Source organism: Poecilia formosa, unplaced genomic scaffold, assembly GCF_000485575.1.
Source record: "Poecilia formosa unplaced genomic scaffold, Poecilia_formosa-5.1.2 Scaffold15, whole genome shotgun sequence".
NCBI classification, from domain to species: Eukaryota; Metazoa; Chordata; class Actinopteri; order Cyprinodontiformes; family Poeciliidae; genus Poecilia; species Poecilia formosa.
In genome coordinates, this window is record NW_006799954.1 from 2878942 (window position 1) to 2892833 (window position 13892).

At 39.7% G+C, this 13892-nt stretch overlaps 1 protein-coding gene across 1 annotated transcript in view; it reads left to right on the forward strand.

Annotated features, from left to right (window-relative positions):
• The window catches only part of itga9 (integrin, alpha 9), a 67771-nt gene that overhangs the window by 12526 nt on the left and 41353 nt on the right, over positions 1-13892 (forward strand). The window contains exons 6-15 of the mRNA XM_007546224.2: positions 138-267; positions 1221-1306; positions 1384-1446; positions 1903-2040; positions 2231-2336; positions 4918-5012; positions 6335-6425; positions 6718-6763; positions 6876-7030; positions 9615-9775. Coding sequence (XP_007546286.1) covers positions 138-267; positions 1221-1306; positions 1384-1446; positions 1903-2040; positions 2231-2336; positions 4918-5012; positions 6335-6425; positions 6718-6763; positions 6876-7030; positions 9615-9775 — 1071 coding nt within the window. The remainder of the gene's footprint in view (positions 1-137; positions 268-1220; positions 1307-1383; positions 1447-1902; positions 2041-2230; positions 2337-4917; positions 5013-6334; positions 6426-6717; positions 6764-6875; positions 7031-9614; positions 9776-13892) is intronic.

The window sequence follows — 13892 nt, forward strand, 5'->3', positions numbered from 1 at the left end:
GTGTTTATAAGCAGATAGCACAAACCAGTCTGTGGTCACTGGTTAACCAGACATCCACCCGGCAGTGTTTTTCCTTTCCTTTCTCTGTCTTTATAGAAGGTCTCCGCAGTTACATGTATTTCCTGTTTCATGCTCAGGAGCTGGTGGTAATGGGGGCGCCGGGCTCGTACTACTGGACCGGGACGGTTAAGGTGTACAACATGACTTCTGACACCTTCTACAGCCCGAACAAAGACAGCATTGACTCACACAGATACAGCTACCTTGGTGAGAACCACATGCACAAAAGATTAAATGGCATTTTTAGCTTCCAGTAATGCTTTTGCATTGTTTTTTTGTTGTTGTTTTTTCAGGTGTATTGACTACTCAGCAAACCACTTCACCAACAGATGAATAATGTTTAAAAGTTAGAATTTGGTGCACAGATTAGAGTTTATCGTGTTTTGTTTTTGGTTATTCACATAGAATGAAAATTATAAAAACATGCTCAGATATATCTAGACCTCACTAATACTTGGATAATTGTCCCTGAGCAAGGTTTTATTATTAAAGCCACACACTTTTCTATGTGGTTCTGGTTTTATTTTAGCCAGACATTTGCCCACTGTCCTGTCAGATGAGCTCATTTAAATGAATTTGTTTCCTGACACTGGACCTTGTCCGTAAGCACAATCCATATATTTTCAATAGACGCTTAATGCTCGTCTGTTTACCAATCTCTAAAACCAGTTTTCATTTGAGTTTGGAATTACACAAAACTGAGTCTACATGTTGTTATCTCTCTTCTGACAATTTAACTTTCCTCCAGAAGGTATTTGGGGTTTCCTCATGTATTGCAGCATCTTGTAGCTTGTGGCATTAACCCTTGGTGGTTCTTGAAGATCCTAACCAATAACTTCCATCTAGCAAATGGTTAAAATCTGGTCATGATTGGGTGTTCCAGGTGGACTTTATTCAAACACAAATCGAAACTAGTGTAGGAATGAATAAATCAGGGTTATTTTGAATGCATTTTTATAATATTGAAGGCCTAAAAGTCGAGTCTGTGTGAGGTGCTGTTCCAAATTTAATAGGAAAAGTGGTCAAATGTTCCTCCAGAAAAATTGCAGAGCCCTGTGGATGGCTTCTTAAAGTGTGTAGTTTCACTGTGAGTTGCTGGTGTTTAGCATGAACTCCTCACAGCTACAATACGATGATTAATTCTTTGTCTCTGTCTCCAGGCTATGCTGTGACTGCTGGGCACTTCTCCTCTCCTAATGCGATAGATGTAGCTGCCGGGGCACCACAGCACAACGGCGTTGGAAAGGTACGGACTTTACTTTACCACTTTTGTACTCTGGTCTCGTTTTGCTGATAAGCTAATTCTGTTTCACTCCTGGACAGGTTTACATTTTCAAACTTGAAGCTGGGTCCTTGGTGAAGAATTTTCAAGCCTCAGGGAAAATGGTATGTACCTAGATCTGTTTTAAAGGTTTCAGAACATCTTTGTGTATTCATTTGTGCATATTTTTTAAGTTGTACACTTGTTGTGTTACCCTGTTTTCTCACAGCAGAAACTATGTAAACACATTTGTTTATCTGCTTTAGGATCTTGTAACTGGCTCTTGAGATACAATGCAGACCCACTACTATAATTGCTTTGTTGTTAGAGCCACATTGTTTATGTCTGTGTTAGTGTTTAGGCAGAAACTCGCTGGCCACGAGCCAAATCTTGGGAGGTTTTTATACAGAGTTACAGCAAAAACCATGATCGCCGTAAAAGCTTTTGTTTTCAGATGATTGGTGTGTGATTTATAGAGATATAAAAGCAAAAGTTATAGAGAGTATGATGTGTTTCATTTATATGCACTGAGGAACTGCCTGTGATCTGACCCATTGCTCTGTGGCTCAACTTGGTTCCAGATGGGCTCTTACTTTGGCTCCTCATTGTGTGCAGTTGATCTGAACCAGGACGGCCTGTCGGACCTGCTGGTGGGGGCACCCATGCACAGCCAGCTCCGGGACGAGGGCCAAGTGTCTGTGTACCTCAGCAGGGGCAATGTGAGTGGGACATGGCTCAGCAGAAATGAACACGATACCGTCACTAACAAGCTGATCTCATTGGAACATGCCTCGTTTTTGCCTTTAATCCAAATGTTTGGATTTGCTTTTGTTCTTGCAGTGGGGTAGTTTAATTTTATTATGGGGTTTGGATAAGAGCGTGATCTACTTTGGTTGCTACATCTTTCAGGGGGTGATGGAGGAGAATGGAGTTTTGACTGGCGACAGTGCTTTCAATGCACACTTCGGAGAGTCCATTGCAGCGATTGGAGACATTGATGACGATGGTTATCAAGGTTTGTCCAAAGGGTTCATTAATCCTCCCATCCATCCAGTTAAATCCAATACAAAGGGAGGGAACTTGTTCTTTCGGTCACTACCCAGAGCTTATGACTGCAGATAAAGGAAGGAACGTAAATCAACTAGTACATCGAGAGCCTCACCTTCCAACCAAGAGAAAACATTGTACTCTTTTCTGGCTCTAGACCATGGTGTTGGTTTTGGAGGTTCTGACTTTCATCCCAGCTGCTTCACTTACACAATGCTGGAGATCAGGGCCTGACCTGATCCTGAGGCCACCAAAATGAATCCCCTCAACATCTAGGAATTTTGTCTATAAAGGTTATGAATAGAATTGGTGACCACCTTGATAGAGTCCAACTCTCACCAGAAACAAGCCAGACTTACTGAAACATAGACCAAACTCTGGCACCGGTCATGTATTTGGATGAAATAAACACAAAAATATGATCTACTGTGTCTTATAGAAGTACTTGTACTTCTATGAGAACCTCTACTGATCTTTTTCACATTTTGTCATGTGGCAACCTCAAGCTTGATTGTATTTTATTGGTATTTTATTATTTACACTTAGCACCACTACAGGCTTTTTCATTGGCTTGTTCATATTATGCTCATTTTATAACTTTGAACTGTTGTCTTAGCTGCTGTAATCAGCTATTTTATTGGTGGACTCTTAAAGGTGACCTATTATGAACAGGTTAGGTTATGTTCATAAAGTTTTTTGCACAAAATCATTAGATTATCTGCTCGGTTTTACTTATTTTGAGTTCCTTTCACAATGAGTTGTTTTAGGCCCTCTTGCCACTTTAAATCCAAATAAGCTTCTGCTGGCCACGACCTCCAACTCAACATTTACACTAATACATAAAAATAGTTGCAAACAGATGCTCAATTATACAATGGTACACCTTTGAAAAGCAGAAGTGGAGCCTGCTACACAACCAACAAGAATACAGCAAGTGGTTTTAAAATTGTAAGTCAACAAAACGCTTGTCTTTTCCAGCAGCCACTGTCATTGCCAATGATTTTTTCATTTTTAATTTTTTTTGTAAAGTGCTTTGAGACAACATTTGCGGTGAATTGGTGCTACATAAACAAACTAAATTGAATTGAATTGCACAAACCAGTTGACCAAACATGCTGGAGCACTGGGACAATTGGGAAGTTTTTAAAATGTCTCTTTTTCCTGACACCAAAAAAACATGAACTCATTGCTAAACTCATTGGGATGATGTTGAAGCAATTGAGACCCAAATGAGAGCGAGCACAAAAACATGAAATGTGTGAATTTTGCATGATACGTTCCCTTTCATCTATTTTCCAACGATAATGAGGAAATGTAATTCTTTAGGAATGCAAAGCTGATAGAGATAGACCCAGAAAGTCTTGTAGCTGTCACTGCAGTAATAGATGATACTAAAACAACCAAGTGTCATTTTCCTTCCACTTCACAATTATTGAGTTGTTTTTGTTGGTCTACTACACAAAATCTCAATAAAACAGATGATGTTCATGGTAATCTTTTGACAAAAGTGACAACACTTCAAGTGGTGGGAATGCTTTTGTGAGACTCAACTATGTCTAATCTTCAGATCATCTTAAGTTGCTTTTAAAGGCCGTCCAAGAATTGCAACCCCTTGAATTCAACTCAGAGTGACATTACTCCGTAGTCAAGTTCATTATCACAGCATTGTTGGTTGGCATGTTAAGTAGGTGCAGTAAAACCAGTCATTTTCACAGATATTTTGTCTAAATTACCTCGAACGTTTTCAGTGCGCTGACTTTTCTCACCCTTCTGTGCACTTACCCATGCAGATGCAAACCCAGTTCTCCGCTAACACTTAGCCACATACCGTTACGCTGTTTGTTTTCTTGGCACTTGCTCGGTTTGGCTACAAACGAACTCTGCTTGGCATCCATCGCTCGCTCACGGCTGGAAGCTTCTGCCTGGTTTCATCTCTGTGTGAGATACGCCTCGAGGCTTGCAGCCTGGCACCAGTGGCTGTGTTTGTGCGCAGCAAAAGATGGCAGCTGGGAATTATAACTCATCCTGTAACTCATCACTCTCACATTGTGGGAAAGAGCCAGATGTGCTTGTTGACTGACAGATAATTATTTACAACTTAACTGCTGCCATTTAATTTTAAAGAGCTACCGTAAAACCATTGCCAACAGGGTTTAATTTCGTCTCCATACACTGAATTAGCTATTGTGTAACGTCTCTTCTTCCATTTCTGCCTGGTACGCAGCAACAATTTGTATGGAAGTGTTTTGGTTTATAAGAGGAAGTCTAAATATGGACTTTCTACTAAAATAAGCTGATGAGAGCATTTCAGTGAATTTGCCAGAACTTAATAGCCTTGTTTCCACATTCTCAGGGGTCGCACAGGTTTTATAGTCCCTAAGAGTGCTTAATTGTCTATTACGAGTTTGACTTTTTTAGAGCTTGTTTCCCATGCACATGCCAGCTAAACATAAACAGGGGGTTAATGAAATATTTTTACATTCACAAACACATGCCCCAATTAAAAGGGTAAACTTTTAACATAACTTCCTCCCTGTTTGTCTCCTCAGATGTTGCCATAGGAGCACCTAAAGAGGACGACTATGGTGGAGCCGTGTATATCTACCACGGAGACGCCACAGGAATCACCAGAAAATACTCAATGGTAAATGGATTTGATTCTCACATGATGTAATGTTAGCATCTAATCAGTTTTTTTTTTCTTGTTTCTACACTTATGTGTTTTTATGGCTTTAGTCATGCACACTTTGAACTATCCTGATTAGGACCATATGGCTGCCTTTGATTGCTTGTTAGTAGCTGAGTGATGAATGGTGACTTTGCAGGTGGTAGTTTAGCCTCAGGATTACATGTTAGACCCACACAGCTCCTGAAAAATGAGGATAACTCATTCCTTTTGACCACATTTGGGAGGCTAAATGCATTTTTAAACCAAGATTTTTGTCTTTTTGTCCACTCTGTGCACCACTGCCTCCCTCCTAGAGGCAATGGTGTATTTTTATGTACTTTCAAGTCATAAGGTATAATCCTTTTTACTATTTCAGGGTCTTTGTTTTAAAAGAACCCCCCAAATTGCTTCTTGAAGTGCCTCTTCTGCCTCTTTTAATTACAAGAAAAATCTGGGTTACTAAAACTTTTCACCAAACCACTTACATGTCTTTTCCACCAACCTAACACAACTTGATTATTTAAAATTGCGCAGTGCTTCTCAAAACTATCAATGTCAAGATTATTCCCACATAAACATAAACTTTAATGTTTTTTTTTTTATTTAATAGACTAAAACAAAGTAATGGATATTTACTAAATTGTGGGGAAATAAAAAGCTGAACACTTTGGCATGCATTTGTTTGTTATGTATACCCCCAGGTTAAATTTATTCATCCAACTCCACTTTCAGTAAATTGATTACCTTTTTTATTTCGATGTCAGCATAAATTAATTCTCTAAAGATTTCAAATGCTTATTAGAGAGCATTAAAACAGCCAACATAATTCTCAAGGAGCTGCAGCGCTCTAGGGTAACTACTAGTTGATCCCTCACAAATCAGGCTTTTATGTAAAAGTGGTAAATGAAAGCCATGAAAAGTCTTATTTCCATTTTTTCCGATCCAGGTATATCACACAGTAAACATTTGAAAGAAGTTTCATTGGTCAGATGAGACCAAAATTGACCTTTACATGTTTCTCTGAGCACACCAAGTGAACTATATCCAAATACACACCGAATATTCATCATTGTTTGGAAAAATCATGTGTGTTGGTCATAAAATCCCAATAAAACACGTGCACCTCTTCTGTTTATGAATACTTTTGCCTCTGTTGCAATCCTTTTCTTTCTTAGTTTCTTGTGCATTAATGTGGGAGCTTTCATTTCTGAAAAACCCACTGAAACATAAGAAGCGCAGTCTCTTTAAATATGTAGGTTCACATGTTGTTATTTAAAGGCTGGCATCATTTGTTTCAGAAACTATCTGGGCGCAGCGTCAGCCCCGGGCTACAGATGTTCGGCCAGTCCATCTCTGGTAAAGTGGACATGGATGGCAATGGATATGCAGGTACAGCTTCCCCATCCACAGATGCAAAAGCAAAAATGAAACGGATCACTTTCTTGTTTTCCTGCTGAACATTTTGTAGTTTCTTGGAAGCAACAATAGCATATTTCCACCCCGTGACTGACAGAAGCATGTTGTTTACTGCATTCCATTTCTGATAGACTGAGCCTGCATGACGTTGGAAGGCCTCGGTTTGTGCATTGTTTTAAAATTTGCAGGTGTAAGCGCCGCTGATGTTGCATTAGCGTCATGTCTTCTTAATGGTTTTTCAAAATCTATTGTGTCTTTGCTGCAGATGTCACCATTGGAGCTTTCATGGCAGACAGTGTGGTTCTGCTGAGGTGAGTTCTCTACCTATGAAAGCCTAAATAGTGATTCTTTCTCTTCCTCACAGCGGTTTAAATGAAGGGTTTCTCCCACACGGTGTTTCTGTCTGGGTTTGTGTGGTCGCAGGTCACGGCCTGTCATTACAGTGGATGTCTCCATCTTCCTGCCCGTCTCCATCAACATCTCTGTGCCGCAGTGCCACGAAGGTCACCAGAACCTGAACTGCTTCAACATCACCGTCTGCATGCACTTCAGGGGGAGAGAGGTGCCTGGAGAAATAGGTGAATAATTCTGACGAGAGGGAAAAGATGGAACAAGTTTTAAAATGAGTTAAAAATGAGCTGATTATGATACGATGTTTATGTTAGATACAGCAGGCAACAAGAGGTTAAAGAAACCTAACCATCCATCCGTCCATCCATTCACCCACCCATCCAAGTTAAATCTGTAGTATGTAACTTTTATTTAAAAAAAAAAATAGTTTTAAATTTTCTTGTTAAAACTGTCTCCATGTCGTGACATTAAGGCGCGAGACACATAATCTATGAAAAAAACGAGTTCTTCTGACTTCTCTCAGTGCTACCTAGAAACAACCAATCAGAGCCAGGGGGCAGGTGTTAGTGCTGTCAATCACCCCTCCATGTGGCGCTGCTCATCCTCTCCCTGATCCCCCTTGCTCTGTGCTACGCTGCAACTAACATAGATTGTCATAAATTCTCAGGCTAGTTAGCACAGCCACTGATGACACCAGATAAACGGTTTTCCTGTAACGGTAAGTTGTTTCTCCACCATTAGCACATTTAGCAGCAAGCACATACGGTTGATTGAGAGCTCTAAGACACTCATCCTGGCTCTGATTGGTTATTTTTGATTGGGAAAAAGTATTTCTAACAAGGTTCTATCTGTGTGAAGTCTGTTTCGTAAGGTGCAGCAGAAATGGAAATTTGCCTTGAAAATCACTTCCTTTAAGACTAAGTTACTTGCCTATGGCTGACTTTGAGTTTGCCCAGTGTGTGTACTGATCAACCTTTTGCTTACTTGTTCTTGGGTGTGCCTGATGACAGCTGAGACGCAGTCCTGTTCTAGTGTTTGGGTGTGGTCACTCACAGCCTCCCCCGAGGGGAGCAGCAGCCCTTTGGTTGCATAATGACACTGTCCTGGCTGGACAGAAGAAAGAAAGCCTGTCTGTTTACCCATCTGGCCGTCACCATGGAAAGTGAAGCACTGTGTGCTCGGTGACTCCCGGAGTGAAACCTTCCTGCACCTCCTTTGGAATGAGCTCATAGCATTCACTCCGTTGGATAACGGAAACAGAAAGCTTAGTTTGGTCCGAATTGGGTGTGTTTACTACCCCTCCCACTGTTTTACCAGTATGACACCCCCATGGGGAAATTACTGCAGAATGAGGCTTATTCATTCAGAGAAGCGGTTTCTAAAAGGCCAGAGGTCCATATATGGGTTTCCCAGAAACATTAGCAAAGTTTTACATCATCCTCATGACTTCAAACCTTCAAATAGATTTCATGTTGCTCCTCCCTGTATGCAAGGGATGGAAACAACAGCCTGCAAAAGTATAAAAAATAGCTCAAAATTGTAAAGCTGAAGGGAAATACCCTTAGATAAAATCTAGGGTGATGAAAAGTATTGAGTATTTTTAGAGAACAATAGTCAACAAACAGCATCATGAAGACCAAGGGACACTGCAGGCAGGTCAGGGATAAAGTCGTTGAGAAGTTTAAAGCATTACATTAAATATCCCACCTCATGAAAAATGGAAAGAGTATAGCACCACAACAAACCCCCCAAAAAATCACCTTCAATCTAAGCTGACAGCCTGAGCAAGGAAGCATGGTTACTTTGGAGAAGTTGCACTAAAAAAGTTTAGGCTGGAAAAAGCAGGAGAAGTACTGGCCTCGCACCTGCCAAATTTTGCTTTTATGGAATAGTCACAGAAAGGAAAGAATTGTTACAAGAAAGCCACAAAATTTCCTGTTTGCTGTTTGTAAGGGACACAGAAAACACGAGGAAAGCCACAAAAATATAAAATCTTGCCAAGTACTTTTGGTCTCGTTTCTGGTGCAAATATCTGTACACTTAAAATAGGACAAAACTAAATTACAAGTACATTTTCAGCAAAATACAGGAGCTTGTTTTAAGTATATAATGCTTTAATATTGATTTAAAAAGTATTAGTTTCACTACAGATTATTTCACTAAATGGGAAAATTTCTTGTTACACATTAAATAGTCTGTCAGTGGAGCTGGTATGTTTTTATAAATCAATATTAATGAATTATTTACTTCAAACAAGCTGAAAGGTTAGTTCTGTCTTAGTTAAACTGTACTAAGATATTTGAACTAGACTTAGTTTGGTGTTTTCACAGTTTCATTTTAGTGATTCATTTTTTGTGATGTGACAAGACGTGGAAGAGGATATAAATACTTTTATTTTCACTGTAAGAACATTTCAGTTCTGCTCCAGCAGCTGGAGAATCGCTGTTCTGAGCTATTTCTAATAAAAACTGTAACGTGGCTACAATTCATATCTTTACCTGCCGTGTTAATTAAAGAACTATGATAAACCGCTTTGAACAAACTGAAATATTGCTCCTGTTTTCATTTTGCGAGCAGCAGTCATCCTTACATTAAAGCTCTACATGATGGTTTGACCAAAAATGTTTCCGTCTCCCCCTATGACTCATTTTGTTTAATTTGCTTCCAATAAGCAATAATTTACTTTTTCCCATGTTCTGCTGGCAACGAGCAGAAAACCAAACCATGCGTTTCCCAGGACTGTCTGTATTCGACTGGCTTTTTTTTTTTTAAGCTAATGTTATGCGTGACTGTGCTTCTGCCGTTTCTCAGAGTTGTTGTACAACCTGACTGCTGATGTGGACAAGCGACAGAAAAGCCAGCCTTCCAGGATTTATTTCACTCACACTGGATCTCAGATCAGCCAAATGAACCAGCAGCTGAGCCTGGAAATCAACAGAGAGAAGTGCCAGCGCTACACCGCCTACGTTAAGGTACGCTTAGGTTGTGTTTCACCTTTACTCAGCAGATCGCTCACCTGCTTTTGCTTTACTTTACCCTGACAGCTCCACTGGAATTGAATTGGAATATGAGAGCATTTATTTAATTGAACAGGTTTTTTTTTTTTTTTGGATGGAGTTTTTAGAGCTGTTGTTTTATTTCCAGATGTTTTTTTGTGAGTGAAACAGGGGGGAAAACACACGCATAAAGTGGGAGTAACAGCATTACTCACGGTGTTTGGAGAATTTACTGCCGCATATAAGCAGTCATGTGCTGAGAAGCTATTTGTGTCGCCCTGCTGGGATGGGTTAAAGGTACCAGTCAGGAGCTTGATGATCCCTGAAACCATGCAGCTCAAGTGCGTGCCTGGAGAAACAGGAAACAGACCCTCCTTTGTCATTGCATAGTCCTGCTATTGTGTTTTTCTATGACTTAGTCTTGTGGCTACATGGAGAGTCTGCATCCTAAGGGCATCGTCCATGTATCAGCTCGTCGGGTATGAGGCCTGTAAATTTCACCGCCGTTTCTAATGGGGTTCTTCAGGCTCGTTCACTGTGGGAGGCAGAGCCCCCAGCTGAGTGGGGCTGTCATTACTGCTCTCTCATCTCATTCTTCATCCGTTCTGGCTGCTTAAACCAGCTCCAGCTAAAGATGTTTATTCTGTGAGGTCATTCATGATTTGTGTCCAAACCGAGATGTGCTGAACTTTAAAATCTGACATTTCACACTGAAATATTTTTTTCCACCTCTGAAGAAAATAAGTATTTATTTGTTCATTTATTTATTTATTAGCTACTCATTTTCTTGGTTCTCTCCACGTTATTTCTTATTTTGAGGCAAAGTGGAGAAACCTGAAACTAATGCTGCCAAGTTACTCAAGACATTGTTGCTATGTAACCATAAGTTACTCAACAGATTGTTGCTAGGTAACCAAAGAGTGAGTGAGTGAGTTGATACCACCTGCCTTGCTTAGCTGGTAGTGAGGGTTTGAGCAGCTAAAGCTTTTCCTTTGCCTACATTCCCCAGAATGCAGTGCGGTTCCAGATTGTGAAATTTAACGTATTTTCTAAATTGGATGTATTTTCTATTGATATTGATCAGGTGTTCATCACAGTACATAAGTATATATTGCTATTGATTTAGTACCCAACCCTACACATAAATAGAATGTGTAGGGTTCTACACATTCAACGACGTCTCTAACAGTCGTTGGTTGCACAACGACTGTTAGAGACCAGAGGACTTTCTGCATGGAGTTTGAATGTTCTTCCACTGTCTATCTTGACTCTCTCTGAGTTCTTCCACCGGTCCTGAAACATTAATGTTAAGTTAAAATGTTTGGCTAAGCATGCCCTGAGGCGGAGGAGTGTGTGTGTCCTTGATTGTCTTGTTCCATTAATGTTTCCGTGTTCCCTTGTGTTAGACTGGCAAACGCTTGGTTTTCAAATTGTTGACTCTAGAGTGATGAATGCTTGCCAATTTTCAATATTAATTTATTGTTTTTCTGCCACTTCTATGTTGGTTAAACATGTATAACCGGCATGGTAAGCCATGTTGGTTCATCATGTGATATCTCAATAAAATAAACTCATGTTTCTGATTGCATTAACAGAAAATGTGGAAAAATGTGCACAGGTGTGAATACTTTTGTGATCCACAGCAAACTTAGTTTTAACATTATATATACAACTGTAAGTGGTATCTTTCTCCACAAAGTAAGTCTCTCATTTCAACACTTAAACCAAATATCTTCAGGTTTGTGGGTGGCCAAGCAAAGTATGGCTGAGTAATCGCTTGAAGCTGCCACATATCTGTGGCATCTCTCTCACTGTGTGAGATAAACACACTTCTCCTTTAAAGAGCAGCCCCTCAGGACGCATATTACTCTTGGGATGGACTTCATTTTGCTTTTCCTTTTGGTTAGTTTAGGCTCTAAAGTTGCCTGATGAAAATAGAGTCTGATGCTGGTAATGAAAAGCAGGGCTACTCATACCTTAAAAACAGCTTCAGCCCTTTCCAGAGGCGCAGGTAGGAAGATTTTATTACGCCTAAGAAGCGCAAAGCTAAGTGTTTCCATCTGTTTGTCAGGCTTCATGCTAAACTTCATCAGGCACCTGCCTTATATGGAGGCTGAGTGGTTTAGATTTTTTTGTGTACCTGGAGAAGAAAGCAGATAAGAGCATCCTCAGGAATGTTAAGCTATTTCAACTGATATTTAGATTTGTAGATGATAAATTCTCTTTAGTTGTGAAATCTGAAGTAGTTTTGACATGATTTGCTGGAGCAATGGAGCATGAATTTATGATACAGTGTTTTTATGCTAGAGTGTCCACTGATTCTACCAAAGCTGCAAAACACAGACATAACAACAGACATAACACAAACTGTGAAACCACAGAAAGCTGAAGGTGTGGTACCAAGATTGCAACTTTAACCAACTATTTACACCATAAATGTGCACAAACAAGACCAAAAATTATGTCTCAGCACGATCATTTTCTTGACATGAATTTTTCTGTCTTTAAACTGTATGGGTTTAGTCCTAATCTTTAAATGAAAGCTAAAAATTCACCATAATCACAGATGATCCGGCGCTGCTCTGAAAGACGGTCCAGTATCATCTGCCTCCTTCTCACTCCGGCCCTCATGAGCCAGTCCTGCCATTCCTCAGAAGAGTTATGCTAATGGAAACCAGCTGGTAGCCGGACTGCATCCTCCAGGATTGGGGCAGGGGGATCGCGCACCCACCTCATCCTGTTCTCAAACAAAAACATACACGAAACTCGCTAGGCTGAGCCTGCCGTTCTCAGCAGGGTGCTCAGCTGCTGTTGTGTCAACTGTAATAGTACGCTGGCGCCGCCGATGGAAAACTCACGTCAGGGTTGATTGCTCGAGCGCTGATATGTGAGGAACGCTGCTGGGCCGACCGTCAGCTCTTCTGTCCATTCGGCCACCCGTACCTTTATATTACCTGTGAAGATAATAATACAGGATTTTTGAAGAAGAAAATATGAATGAATATTAATGAAGCAGAGTCTGAAGCTTTTCTCCATTTTTAAACAAAGTAAAAACAACAACTTATTCTCTGGTCTATGACTATATATAGTAGTATTTTAGCTGCTTTGTCAGCAACATTCCAACCTTCTATAAAGATGTATCACTACTAAAGAAAAGGTGAAAAGGTTAATTACCCTAAAGATGGCCGCTCACACTGAGAGACCTGAAGGTTTCTTCTTGTTAAAAGTGAGGTTTTTTTTCTTTTCACTGTCGCCACATACTTGCAGAGGAGGAAAGATTTTAGCAAAGATCAACTGGATTTCCTTTAATTATTTTAATTTTATCAATTAGCATTATAAGTCAAAACTATCAGCACTTACAATTGAATATTGCAATATATGGTCCAGTTTATTTTCTATATATAATTTCAATTTGTTTGTCTTGTGATAAATAAGTAAAACCTTAAAGATGATCCAATAAAATAAAAAAAAGTAATGTCTCATTTGAAATGCTTTAAATACATTTACTTTATAGATATTATAGGGGGTGACTTTAGGTGCTGCATCAGTGATCCTTTTTCTTTACTTAAATAAAAAGTTGTTTTTTTCAAACTGAGATTATGCTACTTTTATTTAAAATTAATAATCTTTTAGGTATTTTTTATATCTAAGGGGATCAATAATTACAAAGTGTACATGGATAGTTTGAGTGACTCAAAACAATTTTTCAGAATCTCACCTAATAATTGTTGAAAATATTTTGTTGGGGGGTTTTTTCAGTCCATTGTCTTTAACCAGTCGGTTTTCAGACACAACCACCTCCACAAAGTATATGCAGTTAGCAAACACTGTGTGCTGATCCATGATAGGCTCCCAGAGGTTAGTTCATCAGATTAAAGCAGCCTATCAGAGAGGTGTGCTGCAAAGGAACAGGATAAAACACGTTTTTTTCAGTTGGGGAATGAAAATGACCAGTAAAAGATAAGAATGAGTTTGTTTAGCCAATTACCAGACATAATTTCTCTAGAAAAGTCTCTACCGTAAAGTACCGGAACTATGTTTAACAGCCAGAACCCAAACTTCATGAGTCAAAGTTGTGTGCATGCAGTAGATA